We start from the raw sequence: 18,497 nt of genomic DNA on the forward strand, positions 1-18,497 counted from the left end.
ATTCAGCTGAGACAGAACAGCTCCCACACCCAACTCAGAAGCATCTGTTTGGACAATGAATGGCTTGGAGTAATCTGGACTCTTAAGGATAGGTGCTGTGCACATGGCCTGTTTTAGGTCATTAAATGCTTTCTGACAGCTTGCTGTCCACTGAACTTTCTTTGGCATCTTCTTGCTTGTCAGGTCATTAAGAGGGGTCACTATGGACCCATAATTTCTGACAAACTTTCTGTAATAACCAGTCAGGCCCAAGAAAGCTCGAACCTGAGTCTGGGTGATTGGAGGAGCCCAGTCCTGGATGGCCTGTATTTTACTCTCCAATGGCTGAACCTGGCCTCCACCTACAAGGTGGCCCAGGTATACAACCTGTGTCTGCCCTATCTGGCACTTAGTGGCCTTGATAGTGAGGCCTGCCTTTTGCAGAGCCTCTAACACTTTCCTCAGGTGGACCAGGTGATCCTCCCAGGTGGAGCTAAAGACAGCAATATCGTCTAGATATGCTGCACAGAAGTCATCCAGCCCAGTGAGGACTTGATTCACCAACCTTTGGAAGGTGGCAGGTGCATTTTTCAAACCAAAGGGCATTACCACAAACTGATAATGCCCACCAGGGGTAGAAAATGCTGTCTTGGGCTTGACCTCCTCAGCTAACCTGATTTGCCAATACCCAGCTGTCAAATCAAATGTACTTAAGAACTTGGCAGAAGCCAATTTATCTATAAGTTCATCTGCTCTTGGTATTGGGTGGGCATCAGTCTTAGTGACTGCATTGAGGCCTCTGTAGTCTACGCAAAACCTCATCTCTTTCTTACCACCATGGGTGTGAGGCTTTGGCACTAGAACTACTGGGCTAGCCCAAGGGCTATCTGAGGGCTCAATGACTCCCAGCTCCAACATTTTCTGCACTTCTGTTTTGATGCAGTCTCTAACATGATCAGGCTGTCTGTAGATTTTACTCTTGACAGGCAGACTGTTTCCAGTGTCAACATCATGGGTACACCAATCAGTTTGGCTGGGTGTAAGAGAGAACATATGTCTGAAGGATTGCAGAACTTGCCTGCAATCCTGTTGCTGATGCTCAGTGAGGCTGCCACAAAAGACAACACCATCTACTGATCCATCATCAGGATTCTGAGTGAGCAGGTCTGGGAGAGGGTCACTCTCTTCCTCCTGTCCCTCATCTGTGGCCATGAGCAAGCTCATGTCCTTCCTGTCAACATATGCCTTGAGCCTGTTTACATGGAGCACTCTAAGAGGGCTCCTGGGAGTTCCAAGGTCCACCAAGTAGGTAACCTCTCCCTTTTGCTCAATGATGGTCTGGGGCCCAGACCATTTGTCTTTGAGAGCTGCTGGGGCCACTGGCTCCAGCACCCACACCTTCTGTCCTGGCTGGTACACAGTCAGAACAGCCTTTTGGTCATGCCAAGCTTTTTGGAGTTCTTGGCTGGCCTCAAGGTTTTTAGATGCCTTTTCCATATACTCAGCCATCCTGGAGCGGAGACCAAGTACATAGTCCACTATGTTGGTTGCAGGCTTTTTGAGAGGTCTCTCCCATCCTTCCTTCACCAAACACAGGGGTCCTCTTACAGGATGCCCATACAGAAGCTCAAAAGGGCTGTAGCCAACCCCCTTCTGTGGGACCTCTCTGTAAGCAAACAAGAGGCAGGGGATCAGGACATCCCATCTTCTCCTAAGAGTTTCAGGTAGCCCATGAATCATCCCTTTGAGGGTCCTGTTGAATCTCTCAACAAGCCCATTGCATTGTGGGTGATAGGGTGTGGTGAACCTGTAGTTCACACCACACTCCTTCCACATTGCAGTCAGATATCCTGATATGAAGTTTGTACCTCTGTCAGAAACGACCTCCTTAGGGAAGCCCACTCTGGAGAACACTCCAACTAGGGCCCTTGCCACTACCGGTGCTGTAGTGGTCCTAAGTGGAATAGCTTCAGGATACCTGGTGGCATGATCCACCACCACCAGTATAAACTTGTGCCCTGATGCTGTCTGGGGTTCCATTGGACCAACAATGTCAATCCCCACTCTTTCAAAGGGAACCCCCACCACAGGTAGTGGTATGAGGGGGGCCTTTGTTGTGCCACCTGACTTACCACTGGCTTGGCAAGTGACACAGGAGCGACAAAACTCCTTGGTATTCTCATTCATGTGGGGCCAGTGAAAGTGTGAGACAAGCCTGTCCCAAGTCTTTGTCTGACCTAAATGACCTGCAAGGGGAATCTCATGGGCCAAGGTGAGAAGGAAACCTCTCAGAGACAAGGGGATGACCAGCCTCCTGGTTGCACCAGGCTTGGGGTCTCTTGACTCAGAGTACAGGAGTCCATCTTCCCAGTATACCCTGTGGGCACCTGTGGCACTCCCTGCAGCCTCAGCAGCAGCCTGTTGTCTGAGGGGTTCAAGGGAAGGGCAGTCTAACTGTGCCTTCCCCAGGTCTGCTCTGGAGGGTCCCCCTGAGCCCAGAAACTCAACTTGATCAAGTTCAAGCTCTTTAGGCTCAGTTTCCCTCAGCTCTCTCAGATCAGCCTCCTCAGAGACTTGATCCTCAACCTGGGGCAAGGGGGAAGGCAAAGCCTTAACCCTACTGCTCTTCTTCTTGGAAGGTGTCTGGTCCATTCTTTCAGGATCCAGCACCTGTTCAGTGGGGCATCTTCTGGCCTGTGACCTAGTCACAGCAAGCACATGTGCTGGCAAGCCTAACATCTCCATGTGAGTCCTCTGCTCCACTTCTGACCATAGTGATGACTCCAAATCATTGCCCAACAAACAATCCACTGGGAGGTCTGAACTGACTACAACTTTCTTTTGACCCTTCACTCCACCCCAGGAGAAAGCCACAATCGCCATACTATGACTGGTAGTGACGTTGCTGGCATTGGTCACCAGGAAATCTGTACCTGGCATGATCTGTCCAGGGTCCACAAAGTTAGATGTCACCATGGTGACACTGGCACAAGTGTCCCTATAGGCCTGAGCCATCTTGCCATTAATCAAAGGTGTCTGCCTGTATTTGCCCAAAGTATTGGGACTTACATCAGGGGATATATCCATATCCCCTGTACAGACAAGGACAGCCTGAGTGAGTGTGCCAACTAAGTTGTCAGACCCCTCAGTTCCCAAGGTTAACCCAACTATTGCCTAGGGAGGTACACTACCACTACTGACTGTACTAGGGGGTGCAGTTGCCTTAGGGGCTGTAGTGGTAGGAGTTTGTCCTCCTCTTTTGGTGCACTCACTAAACCAGTGAGACTTACTTTTACAGTACTGGCACCACCTTTTTGACTGGCCTTCTTGAGTCTTCTTCTTCTGGGAAGCCTGACCCCCACCCTCTTTGGTTTGTTGGGGACCTGGTGAAGACTTCTGGTCATTTTGTTCACTCTTAGCATTACCCTTCTGGTCTGCTTTCTTCTGACCACCCTGGTTCTGGTTCTGGTTCTGCTTGATCCTTCTTCTGACCTATTTGTCTGCCTTCTTTCCCAATTCTTGGGGAGAGGTCCGATCTGAATCAACAAGGTGCTGGTGCAACAACTGGTTCTGACAATTATTTAAAATTTGTTCTCTCATCATGAGATTGTACAACCCTGTGTAATCAGTAACCTTGCTACCCAGCAACCAGCCCTCCAAAGCCTTAGTGGCACTATCCACAAAGTCAGACCAGTCCTGAGACTGAGTTTTCTGGGTGTCTCTGAACAGCAACCTGTACTGCTCAGTGGTTAAACCAAACCCATCAACCAGTGTATTTTTCAGGACCTGGTAATCATTAGCATCCTCCACTCTTGTAGTGAGGAGCTTGTCTCTACCTTTACCATCAAAGGAGAGCCACAGTATAGCTGCCCACTGACTTTGGGGAATGCCCTGCACAGTGCAGGCCCTCTCCAAAGCAGCCATCCATTTCTGGATGTCATCCCCTTGCTTAAAGGGGGGCACTATTTTTGTCAGGTGTTTAGTGTCTAAACCCTTCTCTCTATCTCTTGGGAGATTGCTGCCACCAGTGGGAGCTAACCCACTCATCTGCTGCTCTCTAGCAAAGGCAAGCTTCTCTTTGGCCAGGGCAAGTTCTTCCCTTTCAATCCTCAGAGCAGCCTGTCTCATCCTAGCTTCATGCTCCATTCTCTGAGGGGAAGTCAATCTCCTCTGGGGAGAGTTCCTTCTCCTCTGAGAAGAGGCATTAGAGTGCAGAGATCTATTGGAGTCCCTAGAAAGAGATCTATCTCTCCTAACTCCAAGGTTAGGCCTACTTAGGGTCAGTACTGGGGGTCCCCCAGATCCTAGCCCAAGCAAGTCTAAGTTGGCCCTAGTTAGCCTTCTGACTACCTCAAGACCTTTGTATACCTCGTCCCCAGAGAGTTCCTCTTGATCCTCCTCCTCAACTGCATTGGCAGTGTTGGGGAGGTCTGGATCCCCAGAGGTACCCTCTAAGGCTGGCATATTCCCATCTAGCTGAGAAATCTTTCTCGCATCATAAGTCTCTAAGAGACCTATCAAAAAGGGAATGGTGGGGTTAGACCCCTGTTTCAGTTTCCTGGAGGTACACACTTGTCTCATCTCCTGGAAACTGAGAGCTGCATATCTTGATTTGACCTGTGGAGGGTCAATATCCACAAGGGGAGTCTCAGTAGATTCTCCTTGGGTAGACATGCTTTTCTAGTGAGGTGTAAGTGGTGCACTTACCTACACTATATGTTTGCCTACTGATCCCTTGCTAGAGTTGTAGTTTAGGGTGTGCTAGGCCCTAGGAGCTACAACAGCTGGTTCAGTAGAACTCAGAGTATTCTAAGCTAAGTTATATGTACCTTTAGTACTTATGTGATCTTTCACAAGATATTCTTAGGATATGTGTGGTAAAACAACAGCAAGCTCAAATCCCAACCGCTGCCACCAATGTGAGAAGTTGGCCTGATATGCAGTGCTCACTATTCTAGTGATCACTATGTATCAGTCCAAACAACCCTTATTGATGATTGGTTGTAAGTCAACCTTATAGACCAGCTATCCTAGTAGCATGGACACGAGCAGTCTAAGGCTAAGACTCTAGAGGGCGTGTTAAGCCAGCTGTTTTACCATCACATTACCCCTTGAACACCCAGTGAAAGGACACCACACAAGTTGTTATGAAAATAAACAGTGTATTTATTTATAACAAGACTACCCTGGCTCTTTATGAGACAGGGAGCTAAGCACACAACAAAACTCTTATAAAAATACTTCAAGTCGCACAATTTACACAAATGCCCGAGGGGCACGAAAAACCATATACTACAAAAGTGGAATGCGAATTACTAGCAGGTAAGTAACGATTCTCAGAGGCGTTGGGATCGCTAGGGCTGGACTACTGAACCTTTAGATTACTAGCAGGAGGCCTAGGGAACTCGGGTGCAGAGTGGGCACTCTCACGCGGGATGCGGGACAAAGTCTATGGAAACTAGAATTCACAAAGTTAGTGTTCTCGGGCGAACCCGACTAGGTAGGTCAAAAACGAAAGTGGATCTGGACCCTTGGATAGTGAGGCTATGCTGAGGCACCGAAATGCCGAAGTTACCTAGCCCAGGGGCTGCAGCTGCATAGGTCTGAAAAGACGTCGGGATTCTCCGTTGACGAACCAGGAGCCTGAAGGAAAGGAGTTGCTGGCAGGCGACCAGTGAAGATTGTTCGGGTGATCCAAGCCTGGATCGAAGATAGATGACACCTGAAAGCAGAGGGGACCAAGTTCGTGACTACTAGCCAGTAGTCAGGTGGCACCAGGAGGGCACCGGATGGTAGTCACCTCGACTAGGTGAGTGGGCGACGCTGGGCTCTGTAGTCTCACGGACCAGGAGGCGTTGTCGGCGACCAGGATGGAGGTACGAGCTGTCCCACGATGGATGATGCTCTCGACGTCGCTGGACCCAGGATTGGGGCAACAAGTCTTGGCAAATTCAAGCCCACGCGGTGGACCTAAAATGGCGTCTGGAGTGGACCAGGAGGGTCCGGGGTGCTCCTCTCTTGGAAGGGAGCAAGGGCCAGTCTGGAGCAACCAGACCAGCAACAGTGATGTAGTCGGGGGTCGTTAAGAAGGCCACAAGCCAGCGGGCTAGTAGCCAAACAACGCGGTGAGCAGCAAAAAGCAGAAGGGCCCCACGCAGATCGTGGAGATGCTGGGAGGCTGAACTTCGGTGCTGGGGCTGCGGACCCCAAAGCACTCACCAGAGGATCCCTCGGCGGTCGTGCTGGAAAGAAGTCGTGCAGTCTTGAAGATGGCCGGTCCCTCGAGGTCTCGTCGCACCCACGGTTCTCAGCTTGGCTGTAGAGGTGGGTAGAGGTCAGAGGTGCCAGGGAAGCCGGTTCTCGTCGAGCTGGGCAGTCAGATTCCGGAGGAAGGACTTGCAGCAGACCGCAGTGTTCTTAAGATGGTGCCTGCGGATGCAGGGTGACTACTCCTTAGTCACAAGGGAGAATCTTGAAGAAGAAATCTTGATGTCCTTTCGTAGAAAGTCGTGTCTTGATTCCAAAGATGATCTGATTTGGAAGGGGGCCTGCTCCTACCTTTATCTTGGAAAAGGGGGCTGGCACGCGACTAAGTCCTGCCCTATGGGTGGGACCAGGAGGGGGGTGGTTACACCCCTCTCCTTTGGCGGGCTTTCCCCAGCTCAGGGGCTGGTGTGCCCCTGGAACTGGTTCAAGCCGGCCTATGCACAGTGAGCACCGGGGTGCCACTTGCAGTCACCTTCCTCTGTAGCCCTGCCTACCTGGAATACACAAAACCCTGTCTGGGACGGTGCTGGCACCGCCCCTGGCAGGAAACCCTTTGTCCTTGCCTCCTGCTCTGGGAGGACTCCCAGCAGCAGGAGGGCAGACTTGTGTCTCGGTGGCAGCATCCATTTTGTGGATGCTAAGGCTCTGTCTGACTTTAACCGGGGTTACAGGTTACATCCATGTCGTGTCCCTCTAGAAGGGTGGAATGCTAACCCCGTCGCCAGAATTGGCGAGGGGTTAGTATTCCAATTCGTATGACACCTTACTCGACATGTTTTGATAAAGCGATACCAGAGTTGGCATATAACCGCGAGGATTATAATGCACTTAAGAGTATATGGTATGCGATATCATGGAAACGGCTAAGGGATAGATCCCGAAAGCCGCAGACAGGCTCAGCTCATGCCAGAGCACTATCTCACACGATTCCAAGCACTCTGCCTTCAGGATTGTTAAGGCCTGCCATAGGAGTGACTGATAGGAGATCTGTGTGTCCATTTAGGTTTAGATATAGGAATACTATATCTAAAGCAAAGGGTGTTTACACCTCCTTGCCCCAGCTGTCGTGCAGCCAGTTGTGTCAGATTTAGTTAGTCAGTCCAGGGGTGGCATAATACATGCTGCAGCCCCTGGGAGACTTCTGGGTGCACCTCAGCCCTGGTTACAGGGACTTGAGAGGGCCCAGTGCCAATTCAGTACCTGGGTACAGTTTGGATTAGAGAGAACAGCTAGGCTGTGGGTCTGATTAGCAGGCCCACAGCCAGGGAAAGTCGTAAACCAGTGTAGCAAACAAGCAAAAATCTGGGTGATCATAGGATTGCAGACCCTACTCTCCTACACCCTTCCTCAGGGGTGTTGGTGCTGCAACAAGCCGAACCTTCAAAATTCTCGAATGGTTTCGAGAATTTTGAAGGTTCGGCTTGTATTGGGTTGGATATGAACATTTTCATGGATGTCGTGAGTTGTTCCGGGTGCAAGGAACAGAATCAGTATATGATTAGAACTGTTTATAGTCCTCTGTAAGGTTAAGACGGGATAACCACAGTGAAATGATTGTACTGGACTATACCGAGTACCACAAATGACTATTGTGACTACATGTAAGTGCCAGGGAGGGAGGGGGAGGGTGGGGGATGTTTTATTGGGACTAACTGTAGTTGTATAAAATGAAAATGCTTAATCACTGAATGGATACGACAAGCATGTAAGAACTAAGTAATGTGCAAATTATGTTTCTGTCGAACCTAATATGATTACTCTTACTTATACTGCCAATAAAAAGATTTTCAAAAAAAAACACAATATTTGTTTGAGAAGTGGGGGATAATGAAAAACCTTTGATGCTGTTTTAGTTTAATGAATTGTTCATGTGAATTGAGGACCGAGCATTAGGTATCAGTTTATGCATTGTGCATTTTTTCTCATATTGTCTTGTTGTAGAGTGTTTTTTTTTTTTATTGCGTTCAAGGTTTATTTATCTCTATTTTGTTGCCGATTAGTAGATATTATTTATGCATGTTTGGTGACGTATTATACATATATTGCTTCAAAACGTATTTTTACCCAATGGCAGATGTCTAGCGTTATGCCCATGAAGTGCAGAATTCAGGGGATATTAGCAGAAAGGGAAAAGCAGTGTACTCTAACAATATTGAAAACACAATGGCACATCCTGTAAAGTTTTTATACGTTCAGCCCTTGTTTGAATGTCACACATTTTTTCAATGCCAGCGCCGCTTTCAGATACAGTGACCGTTGAGGTGAAGCAGGGGTAGTCAGATACAAGACACTGATTTCTTTGTTAGAGAATATGCCTGCTGCTATGAGTCTGCCCACCCGTAACCAATAGCTTCTTCCTAGGTGTGGAGTTGTTCTGGATGTTTCTGTCTCTTCCATATGCCCTGCATCCAGAAGTGGGCCAAGGACAGCGTTTTTCTTGTCTCCTCTGTAACAGATGATGATTTTGGAAAGAAAGATTATCCATGGCATTGGTAAGATATCTGCAATTTTTTTTAAAAACGTTTTCTTTAGGGTTCAACAGACCCAGGTGGAGCGATAGTTAGAACCCAAAGGTTAACCCATGTAAAAGCAGTTAGAGGGATATGTAGATCCAAAAGATTTCTCGGTCTTTTTGATATTTTGGAAATTTACTTTTTATTTCCTTCAGAAATTGTTGTATAAGGTATGTTTGCAAACGTGATGTTGAATCACTAATCACCTGTGGCTTTCAAGTCTTTGAGTGCTTTCTATGACATTTGTATACTTGCCTTTGTGCATCAAGAAATGTGTTGGGTTCTGCTTTCTTGTTCTATACAAATAAGCATCACTTTTCAGGTTTCTGTTTTTTAAAAATATAGTTTTGTTATTTTGTTATGTAACAACTGTTTAAATGTGACAACCTATCTTGTTTTTAACACCCTCAATATATATGCCGTTATGTGCGACATACTCTCAGATAAGTCAAATTAAGGTAACCAGATCCAAATGTAGTGATTTTGATTTTAATGTAGATTTTGGTTTGTTTTTGGAAACTCAGTATATTGTTTGTTAGTACGGGTTCAACATGCCCTGATGTCTGGAAGAAACTTAGGTTATTACAGTACTGCTGTCTGGCCAAGTCAGGAAGATGCCACATCTCTTTCCCTTTCCTACAGCTGCCATCTTTAGGGAAAGGAATTTCTGTATTCCAGTAGGAGGATCTGGGAGACAATGGTAACCTTGTTGTTCTCCGGTGTGCAGACAGACCAGTGTAGTCTAGATTTAGTAACCCATGCTACTCCAGGAACAGAAATTTCAGACAGAGTAACATATTGCAGAAAAATCCAAAGGAAAGAGCGAAGTGACGGAGGCCATAGAGATGCAGCGGCACTCGCAGCCTAATCAACCAGGTTCCATTACAAGAGTCATTCCATAGCCTGCCCTCTGCTAGCCCCTATTAGTGCATGTGAAATGCAATTGTGTTAGGGGTGCTACATATTAATGTAACTTGAGTCCGCTGTTTGTGCAGATTTCCTAGGTTATTTTGAACGTTTTTTGAATTTTTTTAGAAGAAATTAAAACACTTATTTTCAGATTGTCACACAATTTTTTCTAATACTGTACGCCTCTGTTAAGTAGTTTTTGAGTATCCCCTTCTTGGTCTTATTGTCTGGTATGTGAAATACCGTGGGTTTACTTTTGCATACCTTTGATTAAACAGTGATCAAAAGAGCATTACAAATCGCACAGTCCTTCATTCAGTGCTATTATAGTGTTGTGATAGGTGCTAGTTCGCTATTCTTATTCTGTAATTGTAATTCTAGCATCTATTTGTCTTCATTTTGCTGTATTCTATAATTGGAATTATAGCATTCCTTTGTCTTAGTTCTAGTGTAATGTAGCATTTTAAAGCAGTGATTTGTTTTTTTTAGCGCATAGGCACTCAGAACTATGGGGCATAGGTATCAAAATCCATTATTGCGATTCTCAAATAGCGATTTATTTGAGAATCGCTATTTGAGAATCCCAAAACGGGATGTATTTAAAAATTTGCAAATATTTAGCGATTCCTTGTTATTCCTTAATTGTGATTAGCAAATTGCGAAATCGCAGGAGGCCCATAGGAATGATTGGGAAGTCATTCTCAATTTGTGATTCCCAATTAGAGATTCGCAAATTGGGAATAATTTGAAGGGTGCAAGGGTGTCATAAGGACACCCTGATGCACCCCTGAAATGAGCATGTGTGCGCATATGGCTCACTTACATGCCCTAAGGGCATGAATGTGTGCCAAATGGCACTTTGAAAAATGCCAAAAAGTGCATTTTTCAAAGAAATCGCAAATTACCACCAACTTCAAGTTGGTGGTAATTTGCGATTTCTTAAGGAGAAATCGAACAACTTGGGTGCTTGTTACATAGCATTTAAGGAATTGCAATTTGCGATTCCTTAAATGCTTACGCAAAATTAAGGAAACGTAACATTAGCGATTCCTTAATAATGCGATGTGAAAATGGCTCATACATCGCGTTTTGCGATTTTGTATTTGCAAAAGCTGTTTTTTTGCGAATCGCAGCGTTTTCGAATACATTGTTTGATACATATATGTTCATTTTATGTAAATATTACATTTATTCTTTCTCTCTGCTCCTAGTCCCAAGTGTCGTTTCGAGTACCAGCGTGTTGAAACCCCCAGTAGGTACTACTGCTACTGTGGAAAAGTGGAAGACCCACCGGTGGACCCATGGCTTGTACCTCACTCATGCGGTCAAGTGTGTGAAAAAGAATTTAAACCTTCATGTGGACACAAGTGCCTATTGCTATGCCACCCAGGTAATTATCTGCACGTACAGAAATACAAATGGTGGTATCAACTGTATCAAACGAACAGTTAAAAAAATGCAGATCCCACATATAAATGTGCATTTTACGGCAGTATGCAAGTAAGGAAAAAATGAATGTAAGCTAACAATTGTATCTGAATTTCATGTTTAATTTTCTCTGACCAGGGATATTACTCTGTCTGGCCTTTATCTGACTGGACTGATGCTCCTGTCTCGATGTTCTCAAATCTGCAGTCACATTTATTTCAGGTTGATCTATCGTATTATACTTATTCCTGAGTCCTGGGACTCTGTTACTCCCAACTGTGGCTACCCTGTGGCTACCCTGCCACGTACAGGCAGAGGTAGAACTGTATCACCAAGGCGCTCAGTTCAAAGCTTTTCTTGACTTGAATTACGGACAGAGCACATCACATTGCATCCAACCTCTCATTCATCCATCATGCTGGTGTGCATCGTGGGCAGTTCTGCCTTTGTGAACTTTAAGAGGTGTGAACTTTTAATACGTGACACAGGGCATATATTTAGAGTTGCTAATAAAATAAATCCAAAAGTCTGTACATCACCATAAATGTATTAATTGACTTCTATAACGTAAGCCAGTCAGATGATATTTGACCTTGCTAGCAGTAAAACAGAACTTCCACTGCCTTTTTTTTATTTTTCTTTTATTTCAGTGGTTTTGCGATAGGTCTGGGTGATGACTATTGGAATATTTGACTTTGGTGGAATGTATGTATCAGAATGCTGATGAGCGTATTATTTTTTGCATGAAGCCCAATAGCAAAGCCAACAGGTCTCGCCTTATGGCCCTATTGGCTTTTTCAACATCTTTTAGGGGTGCTGTTTAGTTATTACGCCTGCGTGCCTACAAAATGCCTCGGGCAACATATATAGATATATTTTATTTACTGTTCCGAGATACATCAGTAAGCAAAAAAGGAAATGAAGTAACATGAAAGTGCTTTATGTAGTAGGGCAGACAGCAATTTGCTTCCTGGTTGTCCAAATATAATATTTTTTTAAATAGATAGTGGGGTACAGTGGAGGCGTGAGTGTAAGGAGCAACAGGGAGTGGGTGGGAGAGGGGAAAAGCAGCACACAAAGGAGAGCTACAGAAGTGTTGGGGGCACACAAGACATTTCAACTCGAGGGAGACAGCTATACTGAACTCCTGGAAGGTGGGTATTTGGTGGCGGAGAAGTTCTTGAGGGACGGAGCTAGAAGACATATGCACTCTCATCAAGTGCTTAAGCAAAGAGAAAAAAGTAGTTCCCTTAAAGCGAGCAGTAAAAAGATGGGAGGCCAGCCAATCAGAGAGATCCTAAAGAAACTGTAGTCCAGAGGAGGGACAAACACAAAATGGATAATCTGGGACAAGGAAAGTAATTGAGTAAAAAAGCAAGCAAATGAGAGTGACAATAAAGCCAACCAACAGCGGATGTAAGCTCCTGTACGTTCTTGGTAAGACCACAATCGGTCTTTTAGAACCAGGCAGCTTGTGCTCTCTTGTAGGCTTGACCTAAAATTGGTTTAGAATTTTGTACACCAATTCCGAGGTTAAGATATGCCTAAACATGTTGATGAAGGTGATTGAACTAGGCATCACTATGTGTTGTGTTTTTGGAATGTATTGAGGGAGAATAGTTGACAAATGTATTTTTTAAACATATTTGGACCATGGATGGCTGAAATGTTATTGTGGACATGAAATACCGCTGTGTTATTGTATTATAAGGTGTATGCCATTCTGTTTTTTATTTACATTTTAATATTTTACTGTAAGATAAATTAGGTCTAATAAATGTGTCCTAGTATGAAGGTCCAACATATAACCTAGAATTACCCAGTTGGATATCTCAAGTTTACTTGTTACACAAGTCACATTTTGACACCAGTCTGATGAGAACACATCCTCTTACATCTGTAAACAAATTCATTAATAAGATGAATTTGTTCAATCAGACTTTGAGCGTTTTTTAAAGATTGGTGAGCGCGGGATAGCCACCAAAAATTGGAACATGTTGCAATTGCCTTATTTAGAGTGTGCGCGTGGGTATGCACTCTAAAGAGTCTGGGCAGGATATCCACCCATTTTTGGTCTATCTCCCAGATCCAAAGCACTAAATAACCCACTTTGTTTTAATGTGTCTTGTTATGACTAGTAATCAACATTTTCTGTATTAAATACCATTACAGGCGGCATGGAAACATATTTTGCTTACACCATTTTAATTGTTTTCATCAATTTCCCAAGCTCCTGATAAACAAAACATTCCCAAAGCATAACATGGGAAATTATATACGTTCCCTTATTGGTGGAATTTTGCTTTTTGTCATCGTTTTCTTGCAACTAACCCATCTGACTTATCTTTGTGCATTTGCTCCGTAAGCTTCACCCAATATAGTATTGGCCTCAGTGAATATATGTGTTTACTTTGTGGAATTTAGCAATATTTATAAAGAGGTTATTATTACCTATTGAGTATTTGGTAATAAACTTGTCAGAAACCTATATTGAAACTTGTTTTTATGTTTTAATAATCTTTCATTTTTCTTGTTGTTTAGGCCCATGTCCTCCGTGTCCAAAAATGGTCACCATAACATGCTACTGTAAAAAAGCAAAGCCGGTGCCACGGCGCTGCAGTGCCAAGGAGTGGTCTTGCCAGCTACCATGTGGGAGGAAATTACAATGTGAGCAGCACAAATGTGAGCAGCCTTGTCACAAAGGTATATATGTCTTTTCTTAAGTGTAAAGCGTTTTATTCAGGTACACATTTTAGCTAGTTCGTGTAAAACCACAAGTAACAGAGTATACTTTTCAAACTAAACACTGTCATGCTGTCCTGTACAATACTACTGCTTGCTGGCAATCACACTGCATGAAAATAAATACATAAAATTCATGACCGCTGAATATCTCCTATCACACCCAGGATCCTGGAACACTGTTAAAGTTGAGAGTAAACAGTCTAATCAACTTAGACAAAAAGCATTACATACGTAAAGGATCAATATTTTATTTCAATTTGTTTTGTTCCTCTTCTCATTCAGGTTTGCATAGAGGATAAAATACACTGCTATTTAAGTCCGACGCAGACTTCCTCAGTCCCAGTACGCAGTACTCTTGACAAGTTTTCCCTTGGTTCTGTTTCTGATCTATGCTTGAGATCCAAAAAGCCAACGCTTTGCCATTTCATTTGTTTTTTCCTCATATGCATTTCTTTTGTGAAAATATATATTCACCCAAAGTCTTTCACCTTCTATTGGGCACTCTCACGGTTTTCTATCAAGTGTGAGGATCCTTTATCATGGCTCAATATCTCTCACTCTCTCAACATTTAGGACACACTGCATGCCAAGAACACCATCTGCAAGTCAAGAACACCCTCTTAATGCAGAGATACTCCTGTCAGTGCCAAGGAAACCCTTTTCGAAAACGAGGACCTCCACCTGACCTAATTAATCTCTCCTTGAAGTCATGGATGAATCCCATATGTCTGTCTCTGAATGAATTACTCTTTTAACCCTAGAGGGATCGTGAAATAATGAGCAAGCCCTTTAGGGGCCTGTTCATGGTATCAGAAGGGGAAAAAAATGCCCTCGGTATGGGCATAGCTCCCTTGGGCTTATTTTACAGCCCTGGCCCAAAAGACTAGTTTGGAAGCCAATACATTTGTAGGGTCATAAACCCATAATGTTGTAGCCTCAAATGACTGCTGCATCACGGATAAGGTTATCAATTTTGTGGAAAAGGAATGCTTTCCCAATCCCCTTACATTACACATGCTTAGATTACCATGGGTGTGTAGTTTAAAATAATTTTAGGAACTGGAAATTTCCCTTGGTGCTATCACAGGAGCCAAAAATGCAGAATTTCTTCTTGCGAAGTACTTGTTAAAAGAGACTGCTAGAGAAATAAATCCACCGAATTCTGACTTGCCTTGTTTGCACAGTGTCAAGTTGGTTAATTATAAAGGACAGGTACAGAACAATAAGCTATTACAGTGATGTGTACATTAGGATACAAGAAAATGATTGACAGCAAATTACTGAATGAAAATCCATGTTTCGTGGCTTTATGGAACTGTAAATGCTCTGTCATATTGCAATGCTGAAGGGGTGGGGTTTTCCATTACTGAAGCTTGAAGTCTGAATGAGGGAATGGTAAGGCAGGTTATATGGAAGGTTGGTTTTTTGAAGAAAGGGGTGGCATTTTATGAATTTATTTCTCAGTAAGATAGGTCCTATATCCTCAAATTCTCTATGTGCAAAATAATTTAAAACTCTGTTCTTTGTGGACTGAAAACAAATACCTTTGGTTCAGAGCTGGCGATAAATGATCAGTTTTATTTTGGTCAAGGTCTGGCAACAGAATTCTGCACACATTGATATCTGGATATAGTATAACTTTTACTCCATATACATATTTGAAAGAAAGCACAGGTAGAGGTTTACCTGAATTGCCTACTATGGAAAAGCAGCATTTAAACAAGTCAGAATTTTCATAATTGGTGTTTGTGGTGCCCACCAATTTCCCCACACTTCTCAACATTGAGGTGGTGATAGAATACTGCACCATTGAGGCTTGATCCTAAATGGGGTTTGCCCTTTTATCAAGCAACATCTCCTGGTTTACAGAGTACGTTTTATGAAATGGTGAGACATTTACCACCTTTTGATGAACTACAGAATTATCTAGAAGTAAGAAAGTGATTCTCTTTCTTTTTTTTCCCAAGACACGTGATTCTTTGTGTGTCATTTGCATTCATGAAGTTATAAACTTTACATGCAGACAGAAGTTTGCTAAGCAGTCTTGAGTGAAAATTAAAAAGAATGGGGGAAACGGCTCAGCCCTAAATGACACCCCAAGAGACATGCCTGACTGCATTCACTGATTATTGCCCAGGCCAGAGCTCTCATGATTATTTGATAATTTTGACTGCCAAGCCCTGATCCATATCCTGACCAACATTGTGCCAAATTGGATTGAACAAAACCATAATCCATTGGATCTGCTCCTACCTCCAGAACCATGTGCCGATGGACACCTACAGTAACAGTGGCTATTGGTGACTAGTAGTGTAATTAGTCTCCATTACTTTCAATCAGATCTGCAACCAATACATGGTGTGTCTTGGAGTCGTCACTGCTAACCTCTATCGAAGACTTACTAGCAGGCGGATGAGACTTAACTGTCTGAAAGTGCCCACAATCAAAGAGGTGGGTTGACTCGGAATTCAATCTCCTCACTAATGTCACTATCCAAGCAGATAAGTAGGAGCAACTGTCCAATGTGTAGCTGGACACATTTACATTTCACCTCTCCACAAACAAGCAACTCACGTTAATTAGTCATTTACACTGGCTCCTTCAGAATTCCATATTTTCTTGAAAACTCAGGTAGTGGTAATAGCTCTTGCTTTCAGATCATGATTGCCGAATTACCATCCAGGCACTGATCTTCCATCTCAGTGGTAGCAGTGCTCTATTCACCGACATCTTGACTTAACAATTACTCTACTGAAGAGTGTTTTGAGCAGCACTTCCTGATTCATGAAAGGTCTAAAGAAGTACAACATACATCACTCTTGTGCTGCTGACCTGGCACTGTCTTGAGTCTTCACGTCCACCTGTTAAACAGCTGCTCCTTCACCTAAAACGGAGGAACAACCAGCGTAATATTTTACCTAAAGTAGCCACTAATAGCAACTAGGGATAGGGAATCTAAATACACCAGTTTTTTTCTGCCTTGATAGTGGAATCAAGGTTTTTCTAATGCCCCCCAGGCTGAAAAGAACAAGAGCAGCTCAGTTGTTTTAGGTGCACTGTGAGGGACTGAGCAATGAATATAGCTTAATGATACTTGCATTAAGGTAACTTTCCCTTCTTAGATGGACCATCAGGGAGCAATTTAATTATTATCAAAATAATTGCTGTGTCTGGCCTCTGACAGTGGAGGATGGTAGAAGAATTCTTCATCCCATGCATTCCTCGCTGCATGGACAAAGGAACTTGTGCTGCATGGCACTCTGCCTGTGTCTCATCAACAAAAATGTGGGGCAGAATGCTGCGAAACCAGCAGAATTGCCTGAAGTTGTACCATAGATTTAAAATAAATAAATAAATTGAATTTGCCCACCTCGAGCCCCAACAGAGCCAGCCTTAGAATAAATATTTGCAAAAAATAAAAAGAGAAGCGGTCAAACCTCAGTTCATGCATGAACGATCTGAAACAATTTCCCTCTACTAAGCAATCTCGCCTCTTGATTTAGTGTTTACAGCTTGACTGGTAGGAACCTCACTCCTGTTCTATTTCATCAAGGAGGTGAAAACATACAACCTGAAGGAGCATCATCTGTAACTGATAATGTACCTCGGTGCTTCCTTCACTTTAGGACCTCCTGCACCTCTCATGGACAATCGCTTGAATCATCCCCTAGCTCCAATATTCTGCACAGCAGTATGTCGCTCATTAGCTCCATTTGCGTTATAAAAATACTAATACCAGTTTGTTTCAAAGACATTATGGAAGTCCGTATTATTTTTCTTATCCCATTTACTTTATACATTTTTCTCATCTACTCTGAAGGTCTGAGCACAAACGATATGATTTTATTGATTCTTCTTGTCGAAACAGAATATTTAGATATAGTTTTATGCTTATGTTTTTCTGTTTGAAGTCGTATAGATATAAGACAGAAAAATAATTGTAATTTTTCATGTCATTCTATTCTGTAGTGCTCTTGGCCTGACGCTCTAGTGTCAAGTTCTGAAATAGAAAATATATTTTTCATATTTTTACATGAGACTGGGTTATGTAGAGGTTTGATCCTCAAATCTACGTTGAAATTCCTTTTTTTTCTATTTTGGGTGGAGGCCAGCTTGGGAAGTATTCTTTAATAATCTTGTGCTGTTGTGTTTATTTACCTTTCCTTTTATTATGAATGACATCAAAATGGGGTCAAAACTGAACATTTCCACTTTTTAGGAGACTGTCAGCCCTGCCCGCGAGTGAGCCAGCAGAGGTGTCTGTGTGGTAGACAAATTGCAGAAAGATTGTGCGCTAGCCCACTGTGGCAATGCAACCAGGTAAGCATCAGATAAACAAGGTCACAGTTTTATTTCAAGTTCTTTTCAAGTTTGAGTATTTATGTTCAATGTGTGTGATTTTTAATTAAGTTGTTGAACAGTTTGCATTACTCCTTGGCATTTGCACCAAAGTGCTTTAGAGAGTGTTATCCTTATTCATGCACTTTTGGCTTTTTTCCTTTTGTTTCAAAACTTGTAAAACGTGCAGCCTTGTAGTGGTTTTAGAGGATAAGTAAACTCTAAGAGGCATATCAAAATAAACAACAACCAAACAAAAGAGTCTGTTGTAAACATCTGAATCTTTAGTGGTGTTAAGAAAGGCAAACCACAACATTC

The 18,497-nt window shown here is 43.5% G+C and overlaps 1 protein-coding gene across 1 annotated transcript in view; it reads left to right on the forward strand.

Annotated features, from left to right (window-relative positions):
* NFXL1 (nuclear transcription factor, X-box binding like 1) overlaps positions 1–18,497 on the forward strand; it is a 624,964-nt gene that overhangs the window by 74,002 nt on the left and 532,465 nt on the right. Inside the window, exons 5-8 of the mRNA XM_078678225.1 lie at positions 8,608–8,738; positions 10,880–11,058; positions 13,638–13,799; positions 18,061–18,161. Of these exons, the coding sequence (XP_078534351.1) occupies positions 8,608–8,738; positions 10,880–11,058; positions 13,638–13,799; positions 18,061–18,161 (573 nt within the window). The remainder of the gene's footprint in view (positions 1–8,607; positions 8,739–10,879; positions 11,059–13,637; positions 13,800–18,060; positions 18,162–18,497) is intronic.

Source organism: Lissotriton helveticus, chromosome 2_2 (genome assembly GCF_964261635.1).
Source record: "Lissotriton helveticus chromosome 2_2, aLisHel1.1, whole genome shotgun sequence".
Taxonomy (NCBI): Eukaryota; Metazoa; Chordata; class Amphibia; order Caudata; family Salamandridae; genus Lissotriton; species Lissotriton helveticus.